This window comes from Hydra viridissima, unplaced genomic scaffold (assembly GCF_058129835.1).
Source record: "Hydra viridissima isolate aposymbiotic clone 2 unplaced genomic scaffold, HvirCarnegie_v1 scaffold_11, whole genome shotgun sequence".
NCBI lineage: Eukaryota > Metazoa > Cnidaria > Hydrozoa > Anthoathecata > Hydridae > Hydra > Hydra viridissima.
The window spans coordinates 10,907,765-10,926,940 of NW_028324310.1; the positions used below are offsets into that span (position 1 = coordinate 10,907,765).

Genomic DNA, 19,176 nt, shown 5'->3' on the forward strand with positions numbered 1-19,176 from the left:
ATGAAAACAGAGTAAACAAATAATGGTTTGGCTTTTATAAATTACTAAAATAGCTATAATTTTCTCAGATGTCGCTATTTTAAAAATTATTAGAATATTTTTTTGACCCTATTGGTAATTCGATGCCTAAGTGAAAAGTTGTTTTGAAATTTTGCAATGAATTCTCATTTTGTTTCATGTGAGAACTACTCACATTCGACTTTCTAAAAAAATCTATGGTCTTAAAATATACTCTAAAAGTCTTATGCGCACTCAAAATTAAGTTTAATACGAAAAATCCGTTAAATATAAACATAAGACAGCCGTTGCGTATTAATCTTGGAGTATAAAGTAAAAAAGTTCTTTTCTACTAATGTATTGTGGAAATAATTTGGACATAAGCAAGTTTATCTTAGTGTTCGTGCGAGCATAAACGAGCATAAGCTGTCGTACCTTTACAATTAGGGACTAACCAAATTCACGGCAAAAAAAAAAAGAAGAAAAAAACCACAAAAAGCACAACAACAAAATGCCACTATCTTATTAAGACTTCCTAATAAGAATGTGCCATTTTTTTGATATGCTTTTAGTGGATTTTGTAGACTGTCTTTAAGAACTTTTTTTTTTTTTTTTTTGCCGTGATAACGTCATTTAAGAGCTTGGCCATAATATGGCCAAGCTCTTAAATGACGTTATATCGGAAAACTTTTCGTTATGAAGAAAGTTTATTTATATATCTATGACACATTACATGGATACAGAAACAAATATGGTTACTTCGTTCCATATTAGGGTTTTTTGATAGTTAAATATGAAGTATCAAATAAAGCTAGATTTTTAAAGGAAATTCTGAGTTTAAGTTTATTATGAAGTATTATAGTAATTTCTAATTAAGTAACCACATAAGTTTCCAATTTTTGTACTCAATCGAGAAAAACAACAAGATAATATGTACCTTAGTAAAGCTTTTGACGAAATCGATGTTGAATTAATTTGTATCTTTCTTTTTGGAGTTAAACTATATTGTACTTCTTGTGTATAGGTATAAAAAAGTAATAGAAAAGCTATTTTTATCCAAAAAAAATTGTCTTATCTTTCTGCTATGATTTTCATATCATTCATAACATATTGAAAATGGCTGCTGGGGTCATAGCTGTTCCTACTATTATTCCGTTGATAGCACCAAACAAATTAAGTTCTGGAACTCGAAAAGGTATAATCGAAACAAGTACACTAATTGAATTACATTCAAGTATGCCTGATTGTTTGTTGTTTTACACACTTGATGGAACAAAACCTGATCCATTTAAAAAGATTGGACTAGTAAATACATACCAATATCAAAAACCTTTTACTTTACCTCCTGGCAAGCAAACATTAAAAGCTATAGCAGTGTTAAAAGATGGCACTAGAGAGAGTTTGGTGAACACAAAAATTTTTCAAGTAGCTGCAGTTAAAGAAGATAGTGAAGAAGATGAGTTGTCTAAAACTTCATGGAAAGTACAGGATGATGAGAAAATTTCTAGTGACCCTTCACGACATTTATTCAAAAAAGTTATTAAACAAAATGTTGCGAGAAAAAACAAAAACACTGAAAGACATGTATCTGATGTTATACAAAAAGTTATGATATCTTCTGATATAGTATCTTCTCCAAAAGTAGAGGATGTTGATGATTTAATGCATTGCTTCCATTGTGGTAAATTAAGATCAGATCTATTTGCTCGATTTTGCACTGGATGTAGTTCTTTCTTGACTCCTATACCTGGAGATTTTAAAAAAAAGTTATTTCAAGTTTCAAAATTGTGCACAACATGTGGTGCTACTGGTCAGTGTGATGCAAACTATTGTAGTAACTTGAGTGAATCCTTAATGCAAAGAGATTTTGTTAAGTATTCTAAAAACTCTACTATTATTTGCAAATATTGTGGCTCTAATAAATCTAAAGAATCTGATGAATGTGTTGTTTGCAACAAAAATATGGTGGTGGACAAAGTTGGTTATGTACCTAATTCTCCAACTGAGCTAATGAAATGTACTTTTTGTCAAAAAATGAATAGTCTCTATGCTAAGTTTTGTGCAGTTTGTAAATCTCCTTTGCCAAAAATAACAAAAGTAATACAAAATGAATTAAAAATTTCATGTCCTAAATGTGTTGTAGATATACCTTATGATTCTAAGTTCTGTAATTCATGTGGTGAAAACTTGATATTACAAACCCAAATATCTAATAAATCAACTATTATTTGCAAATACTGCAGGTCAACTAACTCAGCACAAGTTAAAGAATGTGTTGTTTGTGAAGAAAGTTTGATTACAGCAGAGGATATTGACCCTGCACCTCATCCTTCTAATGATGATTTTGTAATTTGTCCATCATGTAAAAGAATCAATAGTGCAGATGCAAGGTATTGTGATTGGTGTGGGTCAAAACCTCATTCTAATTCTACTAATATTAGATGTGCTGGTTGTTTGTCTATAAATGATTTATATGCAGGATCTTGCTATTCTTGCAAGAAGCCTATATCAACACCAATTCGAAAAAATTTTGAAGACAAAATAAACAATGGTGACATTAAAATTAAAGGTAACTCTGGCAATAATATGGAAATGATTGCATCATTATCATGTGGAGATAATCCTAGTTGGCGTGAAATTCCTGTTGAAAAGATTTTGAAAACTAAAACTCGAAGTACTTTTACACAGGCTGGTGAAGGTCTCTTAAATGGTACAAAAGGTTTTAAAAGTGTAGAAAAAACAAGTCCTGGCAATGGTTATTGGAGACAACAAGTTGATCATATTAGCCAACAGTTAAAGATTTACACTCAAAATAATATTGCGTTTAGAGATTCTTTTAGTAATTGTGTTCTATCAAGTCTACAGTCAGCAGAAGTTCATCAGTCTAATGAAGAAGATATGTTATCATTTGTATTTAAGTTCGGTTTTAAAAAAGACAAACTCAATAAAAGTGTCACAACGTCTTCAGATCCTTCAGTTCAAACTCTAAAAAATGCTATAGCAGGAAACTCTAAAGGAAAAATAAGTTCATCATCCTCACCCAGGTCTCGACCAAGTTCAGCTAAAGGAAAAGCAAGCTTGGATCCTGTTGAAAAAAAAATAACTAAGAAATTGATTGATGCTGAACGAGTTGCAGGTAAGTTAGCTAAGCTATCTTCAGAAAGTTTATCAGTGTTAAAAATGATTACTTCAACAAAACCTGTAGATGAACAAAGCTTTGAGGAGCTGGTAAGTTCTGCAAACTTTGATCCTAACTCTGTTGACGAAAATGATATTCCGCTGTTAAAATTATGTGTTTTAAACAAGAAGTTTAGCTTACTTCAATTGCTTATTGATGCTGGGGCAGATGTAGATCAATTATCTGGGTCTAAAGAGAACACTGCTCTTCATGAAGCTGTTAGCATGGGAATTTCTGGCCAAGAGGCTGTTGAAATATTGCTTCTTAATAAATCTTCTCCTGATGTGAAAAACAAAAAAGGAAAATCTGCATATGATTTGGCAATTGATTCTGGAATAGATGGATTAATTAGCAAGTTTACAAAGCACACTTCTAACAATTTATTGAAAGATATTATTAAAATATAGCTTGAATTAGATTAATAAATGTGTAATAAAAGTTGTAGATAGGATGCAAATATGTGACAGTTCTGTTTTAAAAGTGAAATATATTTTTTACTGTGTCTTCTTTGAACAAATTTTATCATTTACTATTTAAAAAATTTTAATATTATAATATATGTATGTACTTAAACTGATTAAGGAAATAATCTAATAGTTTCTATATTTATTTCCTCAAAGTTTGCAAAGCTTGTTTCAGTTTACAATTTGTTTATTAAATGTTTTTAAAACCACTGTCAGTTGTGAACACGGTAGTAATGATTATGATGGATTTATTATTATATTTTTTATAAAAATTTTAAAATTTTATTTCTTATCTCTTGTACGGTTTTATTTAAGTGTCTTTTTTATGTGTTTAAAAGTTGTTAATAAAAATATGCAATTAATTATAATTTTCAGCAGCTTTTAAATATTTAATATTTATCAAATTTTTCAAATGTAATTTTATTTATGAGGAGTAATAAATAAATTTGCAATTTTTTCAAACAAATTTTTTTTATTTTTAAGCAATGTTAGAATTTATTTTAAACTCTTTTGGCTAAAAGTTCAAAACCTGAGAATTTTTTTCCACAAATAACTGTTTATTTTTTTTAAAATATACCATAATACTTTTTAAATCCACAATGTTTCTAAATGTAAAATATACCTACTATCATATGTCATCAATAAGAGTTACTCTTGAGCTCTTTTCAAGGTGTCTTAACCTTTTTATTTAAAGGTTAAGACATAATCAAGAAAAAACAAAATTTTTATTTACAGTTTTTTGTTAAAGTTCTGTTAATAAATTTTAATCCTGAATATAATTCCATTTTTAAAACTTTGATATTGTTAAAGAAATGGAAAACTATGTTCTTCAAGAAAATAATGAGAAGCAACCAATACCAGTTTTTAAGGAGTATGAATTTGAAATTAATTCTCAAAGAAGATACAAATACAATCTTAAAGCTTGTTCAAAACTTTTAGAAGACTGGAAGAAAGTAATTATTTTAGCACAAGGGTCTTGGGTGACACAAGCTGTTAATATAGCAGAAGATTTAAAGTCAAGTTTTTCAGACATTAATCAAACTATTGAGATTTTTTATACAGCACATAAAAGAATATGGGTACCAAAGTCAGATGAATGTCTAGACTCAATAGAAGTTACAAGAAAAGTTCCCTCAATAAGAATTTTCCTTGCAAAACAAGAATGTAAAAAGCCAATTACAACTAAAAATCAATTAAGTATACAAGCTGAATCATTACTACACAAAACAGCAAAAGAGTTGTATTCTAAGAGAAAAAATTTTAGTCCAAGAAAATAAATTTTATTTAAATGAATTTTGTTTTTAAATGTGCAGGTAGATGTTGTTTATGTGCTTGTTTTATTTTTTGACATTGCTTGATTCTTGATTGTTCTCGATTATTCAGATTCTTGAATACAAAAATACAAAGCTTCAAATTTTTTTAAATGTTGATTATTACAGTATCTGGTTTTTATAACAATGTATAGAATTTTTATTATATATATTGATGTTGTTTTGAAGTCCTTTATTTAAGAAGCATATGTAAAGTGTGAGTCTTGATTCTAGAGATCTAATGTTTTTGCATAGCAGAAACTTAAATTTAATAATTTTTCAATTAGTAATAATTTCTCTTAAGAATAACCCAATGATAATTTATTTAGCTTTTGCTACATTTTTAAAATGATTTAAAAACCATTTTATGTCATGTGAAACTAACTGAAGTAAACAAGTTTTGTTAAAAAAATAATATATGGTAGGAAAAGTACAAAAAATAATTCTTATTTTCTCTGTTATTTTTTTTATTTATTCTGTTCTGAAAACTGTTTTCTATGTGAACTTAAGAAAGTTATAGAGGTCAACAAACCTCTATAAAAATGATTAAAAAAAATACTTGTTTATTCTCCTGCACTCTAGTTAAGCATCACTTGGTTGATAATTTCTCCGTAAATGGCTGACTCATATACATTTTAAAATGCCAAGACCTGTGAAAACTGAACGACCAGTTACAACAGAGCCTGTCAGTGAGGTGCAAAGACTAAATATTGTTAGAATATAATTACAAGTTTTGCATATATTTAAATTGATTTAAAACAGTCATTAAACCCAATTAAATATATGTAGCATCTGTAACTTTATTCTCTAATTATGATCAATTTTCACTATATCATTTCTCTGTTAAATGATTTACATTTGTAAATTACATTAGAAAATATACTAATTTTACTGTTATCCTTTTTTCATTCTTTAGCCTATTCAAGGTGCAACAATTGTTGTGCTGCATCCTGGTTCAAGTACACTTCGACTTGGGCGTGCTACAGACCATTTTGCTCAATCAATACCTCATGTTATTGCTCGAAAGATCAGAGACAATACTACTAAAACAGAATCTAACTATAACTTTTTATCAAGAAATGGAACTTTTGTAGGCTACAATTTAAATTTTTTATTTTTTCAAAATTTTAAGTTGATCTTATGAGTTCATCCAGAGGTTTTGTTAAATCTTTGTGTCATTAGTTTTCTTTTGTATTTTACTTATTTACTTTAAAAAAGGAGAAAAACAGTGAAGAGATGCATCTCAGAGGTTTCCAAGCAGCAAAAAGCTTCATTAATGCTATGAGGATTAGTGGAGGTTTTAGGAAACACAAGACAACATCAGTTGAGGTACTACAAGAACTTTCCAAGTGTGGTTTAGTAGTTAAAAATATTTCTTGTGGTTTAGTAGTTAAAAAGTTACTATAACTAAATATAATTTAGGAGATAAACAAAAAATTTCAATAAAGCATTCAATTACTTTTTCACCTCAACAATTTGAAACACCTAAATATTTTTTAAAATACCATCTTGTAGTAGGTAATGTATTAAATAATATCTTGTAATAACTATTGTCTAATATAATATATTGCAATCAAAGAAAATTATTATTTTTTCTTTCTTTAAATTTTATCTTAAGTTAGGAGGTTTTTTCATTGTAAGGTTGCAGCATATAATGCGCAAGTACTTCCTGTTATAACTGAAAATGATGGATCTGTGTCATGGGCTGATACAAATGATGACAACTGTGACTATCTTATTGGTGATCAGGCAGGTTAATATATATATATTATGATGTGAATGCTGTAAGAAAATTGTGTTAATTCAAACAATGTCCAAACCTTCTTTAAGCAAAAATAATTTTGCTCCCAACTTTCGACCAACATTAGCTCATTTTGGTATCTTCTTTCAAATTAATTACTTTCTACTGATCAACTGATCAAAGATAAAAGTTATAATTCAAAGTTTTGTAATCAGCAAATCTAAAGATTGTGTTAATCACCACGATCTTTAGGTCTGCTGATTCTTTTTGAATCTTTGTTTTTGATCTGTTGATTCTTTTTGTATCTTTGTTCAGCTTGTTTTTGACTTACAAAGTAAAATCTTTTATAGCTGAAAATATTCTAGATAAGAGAATATATAACTGAGCCTGTTTGAATTAAAATGTTCATTTGAACCGATGTTATTGTTATAATTGATAACGTTGTACGAGTCAATCAACCTAGAAGTTGATTTACTCGCATAACTTTAGAAGCTTTTTGATTATTGCAAGTGTTAACTCTTTTGTTTTGGGCTTTTTTATTTTAATATTTTGATAGACATTTTCATCAGAAGTTCAAACAAATTTATATGTTAAGAATGTTTATTTACATAATACAAAATGTAGAATTATAAGCAACCAAGTTTAATCTTGTTGAACAGGCATTAAAACTTCCTCCCAATGCACCATACAACTGCAGGTGGCCCATGAAATTCGGACAACTGAACACCCATAGTGGTATTGGTGGTTCACTTTCGTCCATTACCACCGACCTGGAAACATTATGGGGAAAAGCGATCGAGAAGTATTTGGATATTCCTTTAAAGGATTTAAGTTACTATCGTGCTGTTTTACTGTTGCCAGATATGATCAATAGGAACCATGCAAAATTACTTATTGATGTTATTCTGAATGGCCTGAAATTTTCATGCGTCCTTGTACACCAGGTACAACTTCATTTTTACACTTTTGAGAGTTTAGTTGTGTTATGAACATTAAAATTTTCCAGTTTACTCTTAAGTGTTAGTCATTAAGATCTTCAGTTTTATGATGCAGAATGTGAACTTGCTTTATAATACATCTTACTCAAAATGTTCTAAGATGTTTTAACCTTGACAGAATTTATCTTAATTGCAACAACACTGCAGTCATTGTATTAAATAACCTTATAAAATATTTTTAAAATCACGTTTTTTTACTTTTTTAAATAACAGCTTAAAATTAAATTTTTTGTTGTTCAGGAATCTGTTTGTGGTACATTTGGTAGTGGTTTACCTTCTGCATGTGTTGTTGATGTGGGGGCAGAAAAAACAAGCATATGTTGTGTTGAAGATGGAATATCAGTTCCAAGCTCCAGGTAAAGATCAAGATTTAGAATCTTTTCCTTAAAGATACAATTTCAATATAATTCTTTAAACTAAAAATCATAAACTCTCAACAACAAGGCTACTGCAACCATGAGTAAAATTTATTTTAATGGATTCAAAGGTTACTTCAGTCTTTGTTGTAATTTTTAAATTCCCATTTTTACTAGACTGAAACGGGTCTTTTGTTTTCTACAAATTTTGATCTTAAGTTATGAACTGGATAAAAGAGTTTGTCCCATTTATGATTCTGAGCAATTACAACTCAAAACACTTTATTGTTAACTTTATATTAACTAGTTTGTAAAATTAACAAATAATGACCTTTACACCTTTTGTTGCCTAAGCTAGAGAGATGTTCTCTTATTTTAACTTTACAGACTCAATTAAATGGAGGTTGATATTTTGTAGTGAAGAAATAGATGATTGGCTATAAATTTACTTTAGAATACAGTTAAACTATGGAGGAAATGATATAACAAGGACATTCTACTGGCTTTTGAAATCTGTAAGATCAATCTCTAATGGCTTTTTTGTGTTTACTTATTAAGTTAGTTGGAATTTAAGTTATCTTAGTGGATGTTTAAGATGTCTATAGTTGATATTTAAGGGTTGCATTATTTAATTACATTAAAAACAGCCTATTACTATTTACACCAACATAAATCTGTATTTCAAAAGCTCCCAAAATATTCTAATGTATATATATAGATATCTTTATTCTTGTATGTATGTTTCAAATTGTGAATATTTTTTTGTGTTTTCTAGATAAACTTTCCTTACAAGTCTCTTGATGTTAACAACATGTTTGATCTGCAATTACTTCAAGAACTTAAAGAAACATTCTGTCACCTTTCTTTGGTAAGTGATGAGACTTGGTAAATTTTTTTATATGTAAATCAAGTTGATGGTGCTAGCGGGACAATTTGTAAACAAATATTTTTGTTTGACAAATATTATGGTAAAAAAAGTTAAAAATCCAGTTATAAGCCTTTATCCATTTTTGATTGAGGCAAAGTAAAATAACAACCAAAATATAGAAAAATAAATATAGAGAACCTTTTAACACTATTTTAAAAGTGTATTTTACTTTATGTAGGCACTTCCATCAGGTCAGGTTCATGAATTTCAAGTAATTACTCCAGATAAAAGCACACATGTTTACAAGTTAAGACTTGGAGATGAACCTCTGCTTGCTCCAGTTGTAAGAATACATAGAAATGTTTTTTTTTTTTTTTTTTTTTTTTTTTTTCATAATTTAATTGCCACTGTTTTATTTAAGTTTACATTATGTGCAATTTACAGCATATACCATAAATCCTGAGCATGGCATAATGCCTTGGGAGGAAAATTTTTGTACGAATTTATCTTTTGAATATTTACAAAAAAATTATGTTTTATGATTTCCTTTTTAAAAAATCTTTAACAAGTAGCAATTTTGGAAAGTTTTCTTGGGAAAATAGTTTTTGCTTAATGACAATATATTTATAAGTATATAATATAAGTACTAAATACAAACGTTTTTAGATTCAAACATCTAGATAATACAAGTTAAGTATTTTCTTCATAATTAGTTTAATTAAAATCATCTGTAGTCTTAGGCTCAATCGTCAAGTCAATTCATAATGCAAATGTTTTTGCAATAGATACACAAAAAAGAAATTAAGAAAAAAATGAAAGAAACTACTGTTTCAATTTTGCAAAAATCTGTTTCAATTTTGCAAAAATTTCTTACTACAGGGCATGGTAATAAGTAAGCATCATCATTTGATTTTTTTGGTTTTTAATGAATGATAACTTTATATGTTTAAAATGAATCAAGTTGAAATTAGTTTGTATATTTAGAAATATAATGCTATAAGATTCCAGAAAAAAAAAAACAATGCTTGCAACCTTATGTTATTTTGTTTCAACTCTTTAAGACATTTTACAGAATTACTGATCGAATAAAACTTATCTTTATATGATAAATTTATGGATGTTTTAAATGATAAATTTATGGATGTTTTAAATGATAAGTTTATGGATGAAGATAAACTTTTCTGATCATAAGAATTGCTGCTTTAAATGTGTCAAGAGTTCTATTTTAATAAACTTAGAAAAATTCTATTTATTTAAAAAAAATATGAAAAATGGTTATTACTTGCTATTTTTTTTAAAACCAAAAAACCATATGCTGATGCTCAGTGATAAGAAACTAAATATCACCTGCATTTTTGTAATAAGAAACTGAATATTACCTGCATTTTTGTTCTTTTAGGCCATATTTACCCCATTACTTTTTGGTATTACTAATAGCAGATTAATTGAGACATATTCAGATGTTGATCATGATCCTGAAGATTTAATGGATGATAGATATCTTCTTGAGGTATTTGGGATAGATTTTTGTACTTGTAACATGATAATAAGTACTAAGGTTTTACACTCCCCAAATAGCAGTCATAAAAATGCATTTTTGCAAAATACAATCATATAAATATAGCCCTACAATTGATTGTTAAATGCAATGGATTTTTTTTTCTATTATGGTTTTCATTTGTAATCATTTATAACAAAAAATGTAGCCATGGCTGCTTGACTATGGAGACAATATCTATTGTACTATTCAACACTTGCTTACTGATTGACAGTTTTCAAGTTTTGAAAAAAGTTTCCTCAATTTTTTGTTTTTTGATATTTACACAGCATGAATCCAAGTTTTTGTTGATCCTAATTTCTTTATCAATTAAGCGTTTTATATTTCTTGGGATGATAGGTGGCATAGGCTGGTGTGGTATTTCAATTATTTAGATTGCAAATCTTGCTAAAACTACATTAGCAAATATTGATTGACAAAGTATGGGAAAAAAGTGTAAAAGTATTTACACTAAAAATAGAAAAATAAGCCTATATACAAATTAATTAAGCTTGTCGACTCAATTCTTCAAAGATGTGCCGCTGTGATTGCTTCAAAAGGCTCTGCCACCAAATATTGATTAATATAATTACAAATTTTATGAACTTATGTTTATATGAACTTGTAAGTTATCTTCATTTTTTCATTTCTATTTTCACTTCTTTTTTTCGAATTGAAATTAAAAATCTTTTTGACTCGAGTAAATTTGAAAAGTTATTATTTAAAATATGTTAATGCAAAATCCAATCAAAATTTTATATTGCACTAGACTAACTAATGTATATTGCACTAGACTGTAACTAATGTTCATTGAATGTAAAATAAACAAATGACCTCCACCAGCTCTCAATTTTTTTTTTTTTTAAGCAAAAACGAGTAATAATACTTTTGAACGCAACTTTGCTGTTAGATTGTGTTTTTGTATACATTATTCTTAGTAGTTTATGAAAAATATGAAAATATCTTCTTTTTTTTTATTATTATTTTTATCCATTACAGAAGCGAGACATTGATGCAAAGAAATCAAAAATTGATGGAGAGGAAACTCAAGAGTACATTACTCCTCCACCATGTATGCCGAAAGAGCACTTGCGATTAGATCCCATAAGAGATCAAGGCATGCCGTTGGATGAAGCCATAATGTACTCCATTGAAAGTTGCAGTAAGACATCCTTTTTTGATCCCATGATTTTTATTCTAATTGATTTTTTCTGCATTTTTTTTTTTTTTTTTTAGATCTTCTAAAGAGCCTAATGCTTTAACAATTTCGATGAACTGATTTTTATTTTTACTTGCTTTATTTAGATAACTTAGAAACAAAGCGAAAGATGTATGGAACTGTACTTTTGATTGGAGGTGGTTTGAGTTTTAAGGGAGCTGACGAATTCCTGTTAAAGCGCCTGCAGGCTCAGCTTCCTACTCACTATCAATTTGTAAAAGATCAAATGGAAGTAATCGCCAGACCTAAGGTAATATATTGATTTTAAAAAGAAGAAATACAATAAATTAGGAGTGTTAAAGGAGAAATATTAAAATGATATTCGTTCAACTTAAAGAAACATAAAATGGCTATTTAGTGTACCGTAAATCGTAAATAGCCGTTCATTCTTTTAAGAATCTACGAGAATTCTATCTATCGTAATAGATTACTGAGTGTTTAGTATAACTATAGCATAATATACGTTAATTATTTTTAAACAAAAAAGATTTATGCCAAAGTTTCTCCTTTTTACAGACGCCATAAAAATAATCTTGAAAGCACTGAATGTAAATTAAACTTTACGTTTGGACCTTTTTCAAGAACTTAAAACATATTCATGATTTATAACGCAGAACACAACGATGTAGGCTTGCAAATGTAATTTTTACATTTTTCTTTTATCTTTGCAATTCAACAAAAATTTAAGTCATGTGCAGACAACAAAAACTTGACGTAATTATTTTTATATACAAATATATTATAAACATGGCGTACTTTATAACAGGCCTATTCACCGTGCGGATGACGTCAAAAACTTGAGGCAAACATTTGTATTTCCAAATTTTGATACTTGTGAAGCGTTGAAGGTCCTGCTAAATGATTTAGTCAAAATTTTTAAGTGTTCAATAATATTTATAATAAATATGGATCGTAAATGCTGTGTCACATATTGCAACGGAAATAATGATAAAAGCTCCAAAGAAAAAACTTTTGGCCTTCCTCGAACACCAGAAGAAAGAAAAAAGTAGTTGTTATAAAAGTGGCTGTTATACCAAGTGACAATATTGTTTGTGAAAGGCACTGGGCTGTTGGATACGTTTGCGAAAGGCACTGGCCTGTTGGATACGTTTCAACAAAAAATTATGGCAAAGGAAAACCTCGTGATCCACATCTGTGTTTACCTGTGTAAAACCAAGTTTAATTCCTATGCCATCTGCTGGTCCCAGAACTACTTCAAGAACTCATTCAGAAACTAGAAATTTTCAACCTGACGAATTGTCTGAGTTCAGTTTTAAATACGTTATAAAATTGTTTAATGATCTGAAAACAAATATAGAAAACTACAACTTTAATGGAGTTGATATACTATTTCATACTAAAACAGAGAATCAAGTATTGATTCAATCATTAGAGTTCTTTCATAACATTGGTGTCATTATTTGTTCTGAAAGTAGATAATAATTTTCATTATGAATCATTTCACTGTTGAGTTAATTGTATAATAAAAATCTCTCAAAAAACAGAATTGAATATATGGTCCCATATTGTAGAAGCTGTTCGATTTTTAAATACTTATGAGATAAGTAGTCAAAAAAATATTCTTCAACAGTAATTTTTTTCAAAACTTGTTACCAATAAAAAGTATTCTGTTGAAACAATGATAAGAGCATTTGAGTGCTTTGCAATGTCACGTGCTACATATAATCATCTCAGAGACTCCTAGCACTACAAAATAAACAAGACTATTATCAAAAGTGAAGTCTATTCATGAGAATATTTATCTACAAAAGGTTTTTTCAAATTTAACAGATATTAGATGAAGTTTATGTTAAGTCTATGTTGCAGTTCAATGGAAGAACAGTTTTTGGAAAAGCAGTTAAAAATCCAAGTGTTCTTGCTAATACTGTTTTAAGGTTTATGGTAGTAACTTTGTTTGGTGGACCCAAATTTTTATGTAAAATGCTTCCTGTGTGTGAAGTCAATTCAAATTCAAAAATGTTTGATATTTGATAACTTGCGAGAATTAGAAAAAAATATTATCTATAGATGTCAAAATGATTCTGATTTGCATAGCCGGATATATTGTCAGAAATGATAAAGATTCAGATGACTCGTATTTTTATTATGAGAAATTCAGAGATTTTACTAAGAAAAACAGTTGTGGGGGATTAACAGTGCCTAGTGATTTGGTATGTCAATGGGTAATATATTGGTATATAATGTTTCGTGAAGTAGCTGATAATACATGCATTTCTTCTTTGTGCAATCTAACGATGCTTATTGCTGAATCATACTAAATAAATATGAACAGAAACCGTGGGGTTATACTTTCAAATATATTCTTTAAAAACTATTGTAATTTGTATTCTTCAAAACAAAAAAATGAAACTCAATATTTAATAACACAGGCCAACAAAGAAAAAAATCTTTTTTTCTGGTGCCTGAAATATATAAATTGATAATTATATTAACATATATATATGTGTATATATATATATATATAATTACTGCATATTTTGTATTTTACTTCATATTGTTGATAAAAAATAAATATTGTATTTTATTGTGTATTGTTGATTAAAGAAAAAGAACTAGTTTATTTTTTCTGTTCAAAAAAGCTCGCCTCCAGTTTATGACGTCAACGGCACGGTGAATAGGCCTGTTATAAAGTACGCTATGATTATAAACAATAAGAAAAAAATTCAATCATGCACCGTGCGAATCGTACCACAACGTGATAGTTTAGTGTTACTATAATAATATTGTAATTGGGGTAAAAAAAAAACGAAGTGTCTTCGTAGAGCGCAATGCGCTCTACATAGCCATAAACTGCTCAGAGCGCAATATTGTACACGCATGCGCAATTATTTTATTATAACAGTGCGATTTATATTTCACAATAAAGCTGGTTAGATAGGCGGTTAGGGATAGGGATAGAGATAGGGATGGGGATAGGGTTAACATCAACAAGAATTTTTTTTTTTTTTAAAAAAAAATTCTTGTTGATGTTTTTTTAAAAAAAAAAAATTTAGCGCATGCGTACTATTTTACTGCGCTCCGAGTAGCATATGGCTGCATAGAGCGCATTGCGCTTCAAGTAGCAACGGCCAAAAAAAAAAGCTCACTTGTAATTAACGTATGCTTTCTAGGTACATGATAATGTTTATAGTAATAGTAATGGTTTTTCTCATACAATTAATTTAAGCAATATTTTAGTTATGTAAAAAATTACCTTTCAGTTCAGAACTTTTCCATTTAGGAAAGCGACCCGCGAAGTACCTGCTGGAAAGGAGGCGCTGTATTAAGTATATTGGACAGTGCACAAGAGTTATGGATATCCAGAAATGAATGGAACAAATACGGTGTTAGAATTGTTAGAGAGCGGTGTGGGTTTCAATGGAGTTCTAATATGGATAAATCGTAGAACAACCCCTTTTAATGGATACACAAAAGTAACTTATCAACAAGCTCCCCCGTTGATTGATAAGAATTGCTATTTTCTGAGAAAAAACAACATTTGGAAGATTTTAAACAATGAATGACTCGATAAGTCGACTGTCAGTAAAACTTACCATCTATTCTGAGCTTTTATACCATTCAACACGGCTATTTTTTAAAGGTGTGGAGCCTTAGGGATATTAAAAAGTTATAGATATATAGTTACTTGTAACCAGTGAAGAGAATTTACCACGTCTTTGTATCAAAGTTTTTGTAACACGAGGTATTTACAATAAATGCAATCAAGAATTTTATCAGTTGAGACAACTTTTACATTAACCATAAAGTACTCTTCTTATAAAGTTAATGTAAATTTTATGACACCGTAAGTTACAATGTATATTTTTCACTTATCAAAATTCGATTAAGTCCTCTTGCGTACTAGTTGCAAGTCTATTGATGTTCGGTCGCTTCTTTGATGCTAAGGCACGAGGAGCTTCTTCACTGAAAAAATCAACCTCATCGGTCGGAATCGGAGTAAAGTGCTTTTTCCATTTAAGTGCTTTAGATTTTCTGGATTTTTTGTGTTTTATCGGAACGTTATTTACTTTTTGAGGAAACAGACAGGGTATTTCTCTATTTTGAATCAACTGGTTGCCAATATTACAGTCTATTGGTAGCCATGAAAAATCTAATTCCTTAACTAAATCTTTTTTTGAAACTAAATCACTATATTTCATATCCAATGTGATTGTACCACTGTCGTGTTTTTGGAATAAAAGTATATTACTATTTTCTGAAGAGTGTTCGAGAAAATATTCACCGGGTTGGCATTTAGACAAATTGTCCAGCACTTGTAGTAAACATGTAAAGTAAACATTTGGGTTGTAAGGAGAACCATGAGAACACAGCATATCACGAGAATAAATATCAGTACGCCCTAGGCGATCCTTTCTTACATCAATCCGAGAACATATAATATAATCAGTATTTGAGATTCTGCTCTTCCACCAAGCTTTGCATAACTCGACGACTGAAAAAAGTTCAAAACCGATAGAACACTGCATCTCCGGTTTTGGTAATAAAGAATACGTGCGTTTTGTGACCGGATCGAGGTTATCAACTTCCGTTTCAATTAAAATTTTAAATCCACCGCATAAAAATGCATTTACAGACGGAAGATTTGATTCGTCGATGTGCTGTGAATCACTGTAAAAATCTTTTAAGGGTCCTTCATAAAATTTAGCGTAAACCTCTCGTGTTGTGAAGCTCCTTTTTGGGAACGGTTTTTTAATAAAAACAATCTTGTTTAGTTTATCTAAGGAAAAAGGTTACAATATGTTAGACGAAATATATGAAAAATAATTAGAATAAAGGACAATTTAAAAATTAGAAATCTTTAACAAAAGAAAAATCTAAATGGGCAAACAGCATTCCCAATCTTTTTAAGTCGGAGAAATAATCATTATCAAAGATTTGTCAATGTCATAGATTTGCTAAATCATAAAGTTGCTGGGGAAGGGGGTAAAATCCTAAACTTACTTTCAGCGCATTCTTTTACAGTAACAGGTATTAGCCACTCGCATTTATTTACAAAACTTTCAACAATCGCTATTAAAGAGGTATCCTTAATAAAAAAGGAGGATTTTTCAGAGACGCTCAGCTCCATCATCTCTTTTTCGTTGCGACTTAACTAGAGACACCATAAAAAATAGTAATAACAATATTACCATATTCAAATTACAAATAAAAAAAACTTTCAAATAGTTTTCAATAAAAATTTTCAAATAAAAAAACAAAAAAAAACCTTTGTCTGGCTGACATTCATCCTTTTGGATAGATTCTCCAAATGAGATGAAGGCTTCAGAAGATCAACTCGTTTCTATATTTCAAGACGTCATTTTAAAATGCTTAGCTGTTGACATACAACGAACTCACACGCATGCGCGTGTATAGTTATAGTATGTAATAACTTAACTCAGCGAATTTCCAAAATAATGTTGTTAATAACTTGCTCCAATCGAAATAAAAACGCTTGCAATCTACCTGAGAACAAACATTTCCGATGAAGTTAAACGGGGTTTTTTGATGATCTTGTCCAATCTTTATTGTTTGGATCAGCGAGTATTTATCCTGTAAGAGACACAATTTATTGATAGGAAACAGCCTACAATTTATATGTAGCTAGGAGAGTTGACAACTAACAATTAGTCACAAATAAAATGAAACCGTACCTTTTGTGCCGTTACTGTTAGAACATCGTTAAGAATTTCTTCCTTAAAAAAAAAAAAGGATTGCTTTAACATTTTATATAGTAGATATGTTAACTCATTTAAATTTTGTTTAGTTATAGTGAATACCTTTTCAGGGGATTTTAAAAAAATACCATTGCCATACCTGTACTTTTTCTTTGATACCAGAATTTAAGTATAGATATTCATTGAAGTGATGTTGCGCAGAGAGACGTAAAAAAGCCTGGTACTCTTGTTGCTCCAAAATAATTCGCTGTTGAATTTCCTGAACACGCAGGCGAAAATAGTAAATTAATATCTTGAATTTTCTGAGAACATTAAGACGAAAAAGAAACATGAAATGATGAGATACATGTTCTAAACATAGCATTTACATATATTTATATACAATAAAGATAAAATTATACGTGGCATTCGTATTTTTTCAATAAATGTTAAAGGTGAACAGTAAAATACTTTAAACTTTTCATTTTTTTCTTTATTGGCAGCCTGCTGCGGTTGTGTAAGATATGCAATGTAAAAGTGCGCATCTGATTTAGATATACAAGAGAAGCGATTGGGAAGGTTTATAAGATGATACTTAGTGTCATTGGCAAGTCCAGTTGTAACAGCTTTAGTAACTTCAGAGTTCATTGTATTACTATATTCCACAATTTCCGGTTTTTTCCAAAATTGTTGAAAATACTTTTCATAAGATGGCTGACGAGATTTAAATGCTTCTTCAGTAATTAAGTGAGGTTCTGGTAGATATGCCGTTTTATTCCTATGCGAGAATGTCACTAAAAATATTTTCTAATAAAATATCTAACATTTATCTTGTTCAATAACTAATACCTTAAAACATACACTGACATACAGTTCAAAGTCTCCATTATTGAAATCACATAGCAATATAAAATAACACTAAAACAAACCAGTCAATGAAAGTTTCTGCAGTTGATTTCGTTGCTTCGTTTTCATCCATAACTGAACAACTTTTTTAAAACAACGTATGCTATAAATAGATTTATAAAATTTTGTTTAAAAATTCACTTAAAAGAGTTGCAAATTGAATCTCTGTGAAAACGGACAGTTTTTTTCGAAAAAAAATTACTTTTTTATGATTTACGCAAGTATTAGGCAGACTTAGCGGCCTGTTTTTTTAATTAAATTATTAAATATATGTTAATTATTAAATTATTAATACCAGACTCATACCAGAGAGGAGAGCAGTTATAATGAACTTTAAAATGGCAAAAATGAAAAATAATATTGATGATGGTTTGGCTATGGTAGCAGTACATATGATCAGGAACTAATTTTCGCCAGAGTTACTCGTGCTTGACAATTATTGATGATTGTAAATCAATACAATAAGGCTATGTAATGATACAAAATAAATACATTGCAAAAAATAGATAAATAAAAAACAGACTGTCACAAAACATATTAAATTATTGGTAAATGTTCATTAAATGCACATTTACAAATATTTGTAAACATCAAATAAAGACAATTATTATTGAAAACTGTGCAAATGTTATTATTTTTCGACTGCCCCTTCACCTCTAGATCTTTCAATCTAGTTCCCTAAAATTATTTTGGTGAAGGGAGGGGAGGTCTCAAGCCACGTTGTTTATTCATCCCTTGGACCTAAACAAGATGATGGTTGTGATAAGATTGAAGTAGCATCGTTTGTTTTAAGAAAAATAAAAGCAACTGTTTAATGGTTAGGAATGGTTTGTTGTTTGCACATTAACTTATGAAATATTAAGAAAAATTTTTTTGAAGTTTGTAAAACTAGTTAAGAACAAAATCGAATGTTAGCATTTTAGACAACAAACCGTTTGTTTATCT

General features: G+C 29.2%; 4 protein-coding genes across 6 annotated transcripts; 3 read left to right on the plus strand and 1 right to left on the minus strand.

Moving 5' to 3' along the window:
* The first annotated feature begins 679 nt into the window (after positions 1 to 679).
* LOC145191390 (double zinc ribbon and ankyrin repeat-containing protein 1-like) lies at positions 680 to 3,692 on the plus strand. Its single transcript, XM_080068475.2, has one exon. It carries the CDS (start codon positions 1,114 to 1,116, stop codon positions 3,580 to 3,582), a length of 2,469 nt encoding a protein of 822 aa, XP_079924601.2. The 5' UTR covers positions 680 to 1,113; the 3' UTR covers positions 3,583 to 3,692.
* Positions 3,693 to 4,354: 662 nt separating this feature from the next.
* On the plus strand, positions 4,355 to 4,916 carry LOC145191531 (uncharacterized). The gene has a single exon (XM_090066306.1). The coding sequence runs from the start codon at positions 4,452 to 4,454 to the stop codon at positions 4,914 to 4,916; it is 465 nt and encodes a 154-aa protein (XP_089922432.1). The 5' UTR covers positions 4,355 to 4,451.
* Positions 4,917 to 5,134: 218 nt separating this feature from the next.
* On the plus strand, positions 5,135 to 15,405 carry LOC145191088 (actin-related protein 8-like). 2 transcript variants are annotated; one of them, XM_090066301.1, is made up of 13 exons: positions 5,135 to 5,643; positions 5,866 to 6,039; positions 6,168 to 6,278; positions 6,591 to 6,702; positions 7,350 to 7,634; positions 7,929 to 8,044; positions 8,499 to 8,559; positions 8,820 to 8,912; positions 9,151 to 9,255; positions 10,312 to 10,422; positions 11,449 to 11,611; positions 11,755 to 11,918; positions 14,910 to 15,405. In XM_090066301.1, exons 4-13 carry the CDS (start codon positions 6,634 to 6,636, stop codon positions 15,072 to 15,074), a joined length of 1,332 nt encoding a protein of 443 aa, XP_089922427.1. In that variant the 5' UTR covers positions 5,135 to 5,643; positions 5,866 to 6,039; positions 6,168 to 6,278; positions 6,591 to 6,633; the 3' UTR covers positions 15,075 to 15,405. The 2 variants fall into 2 exon arrangements, with proteins under 2 accessions (XP_089922427.1, XP_089922426.1); XM_090066300.1 differs by having other exon boundaries at positions 6,591 to 6,698.
* Positions 15,386 to 19,077, minus strand: LOC145191086 (uncharacterized). Of its 2 annotated transcripts, none has more exons than XM_090066297.1 (9): positions 18,538 to 19,077; positions 18,255 to 18,334; positions 17,797 to 18,103; positions 17,486 to 17,605; positions 17,323 to 17,364; positions 17,135 to 17,221; positions 16,896 to 16,970; positions 16,631 to 16,781; positions 15,386 to 16,406 (listed from the first exon to the last, which is right to left on the minus strand). In XM_090066297.1, the coding sequence occupies exons 2-9, from the start codon at positions 18,302 to 18,304 to the stop codon at positions 15,502 to 15,504; spliced, it is 1,737 nt and encodes a 578-aa protein (XP_089922423.1). In that variant the 5' UTR covers positions 18,305 to 18,334; positions 18,538 to 19,077; the 3' UTR covers positions 15,386 to 15,501. The 2 variants fall into 2 exon arrangements, with proteins under 2 accessions (XP_089922423.1, XP_089922424.1); XM_090066298.1 differs by having other exon boundaries at positions 16,631 to 16,715; positions 18,538 to 18,990.
* Between the last annotated feature and the right edge of the window lie 99 nt (positions 19,078 to 19,176).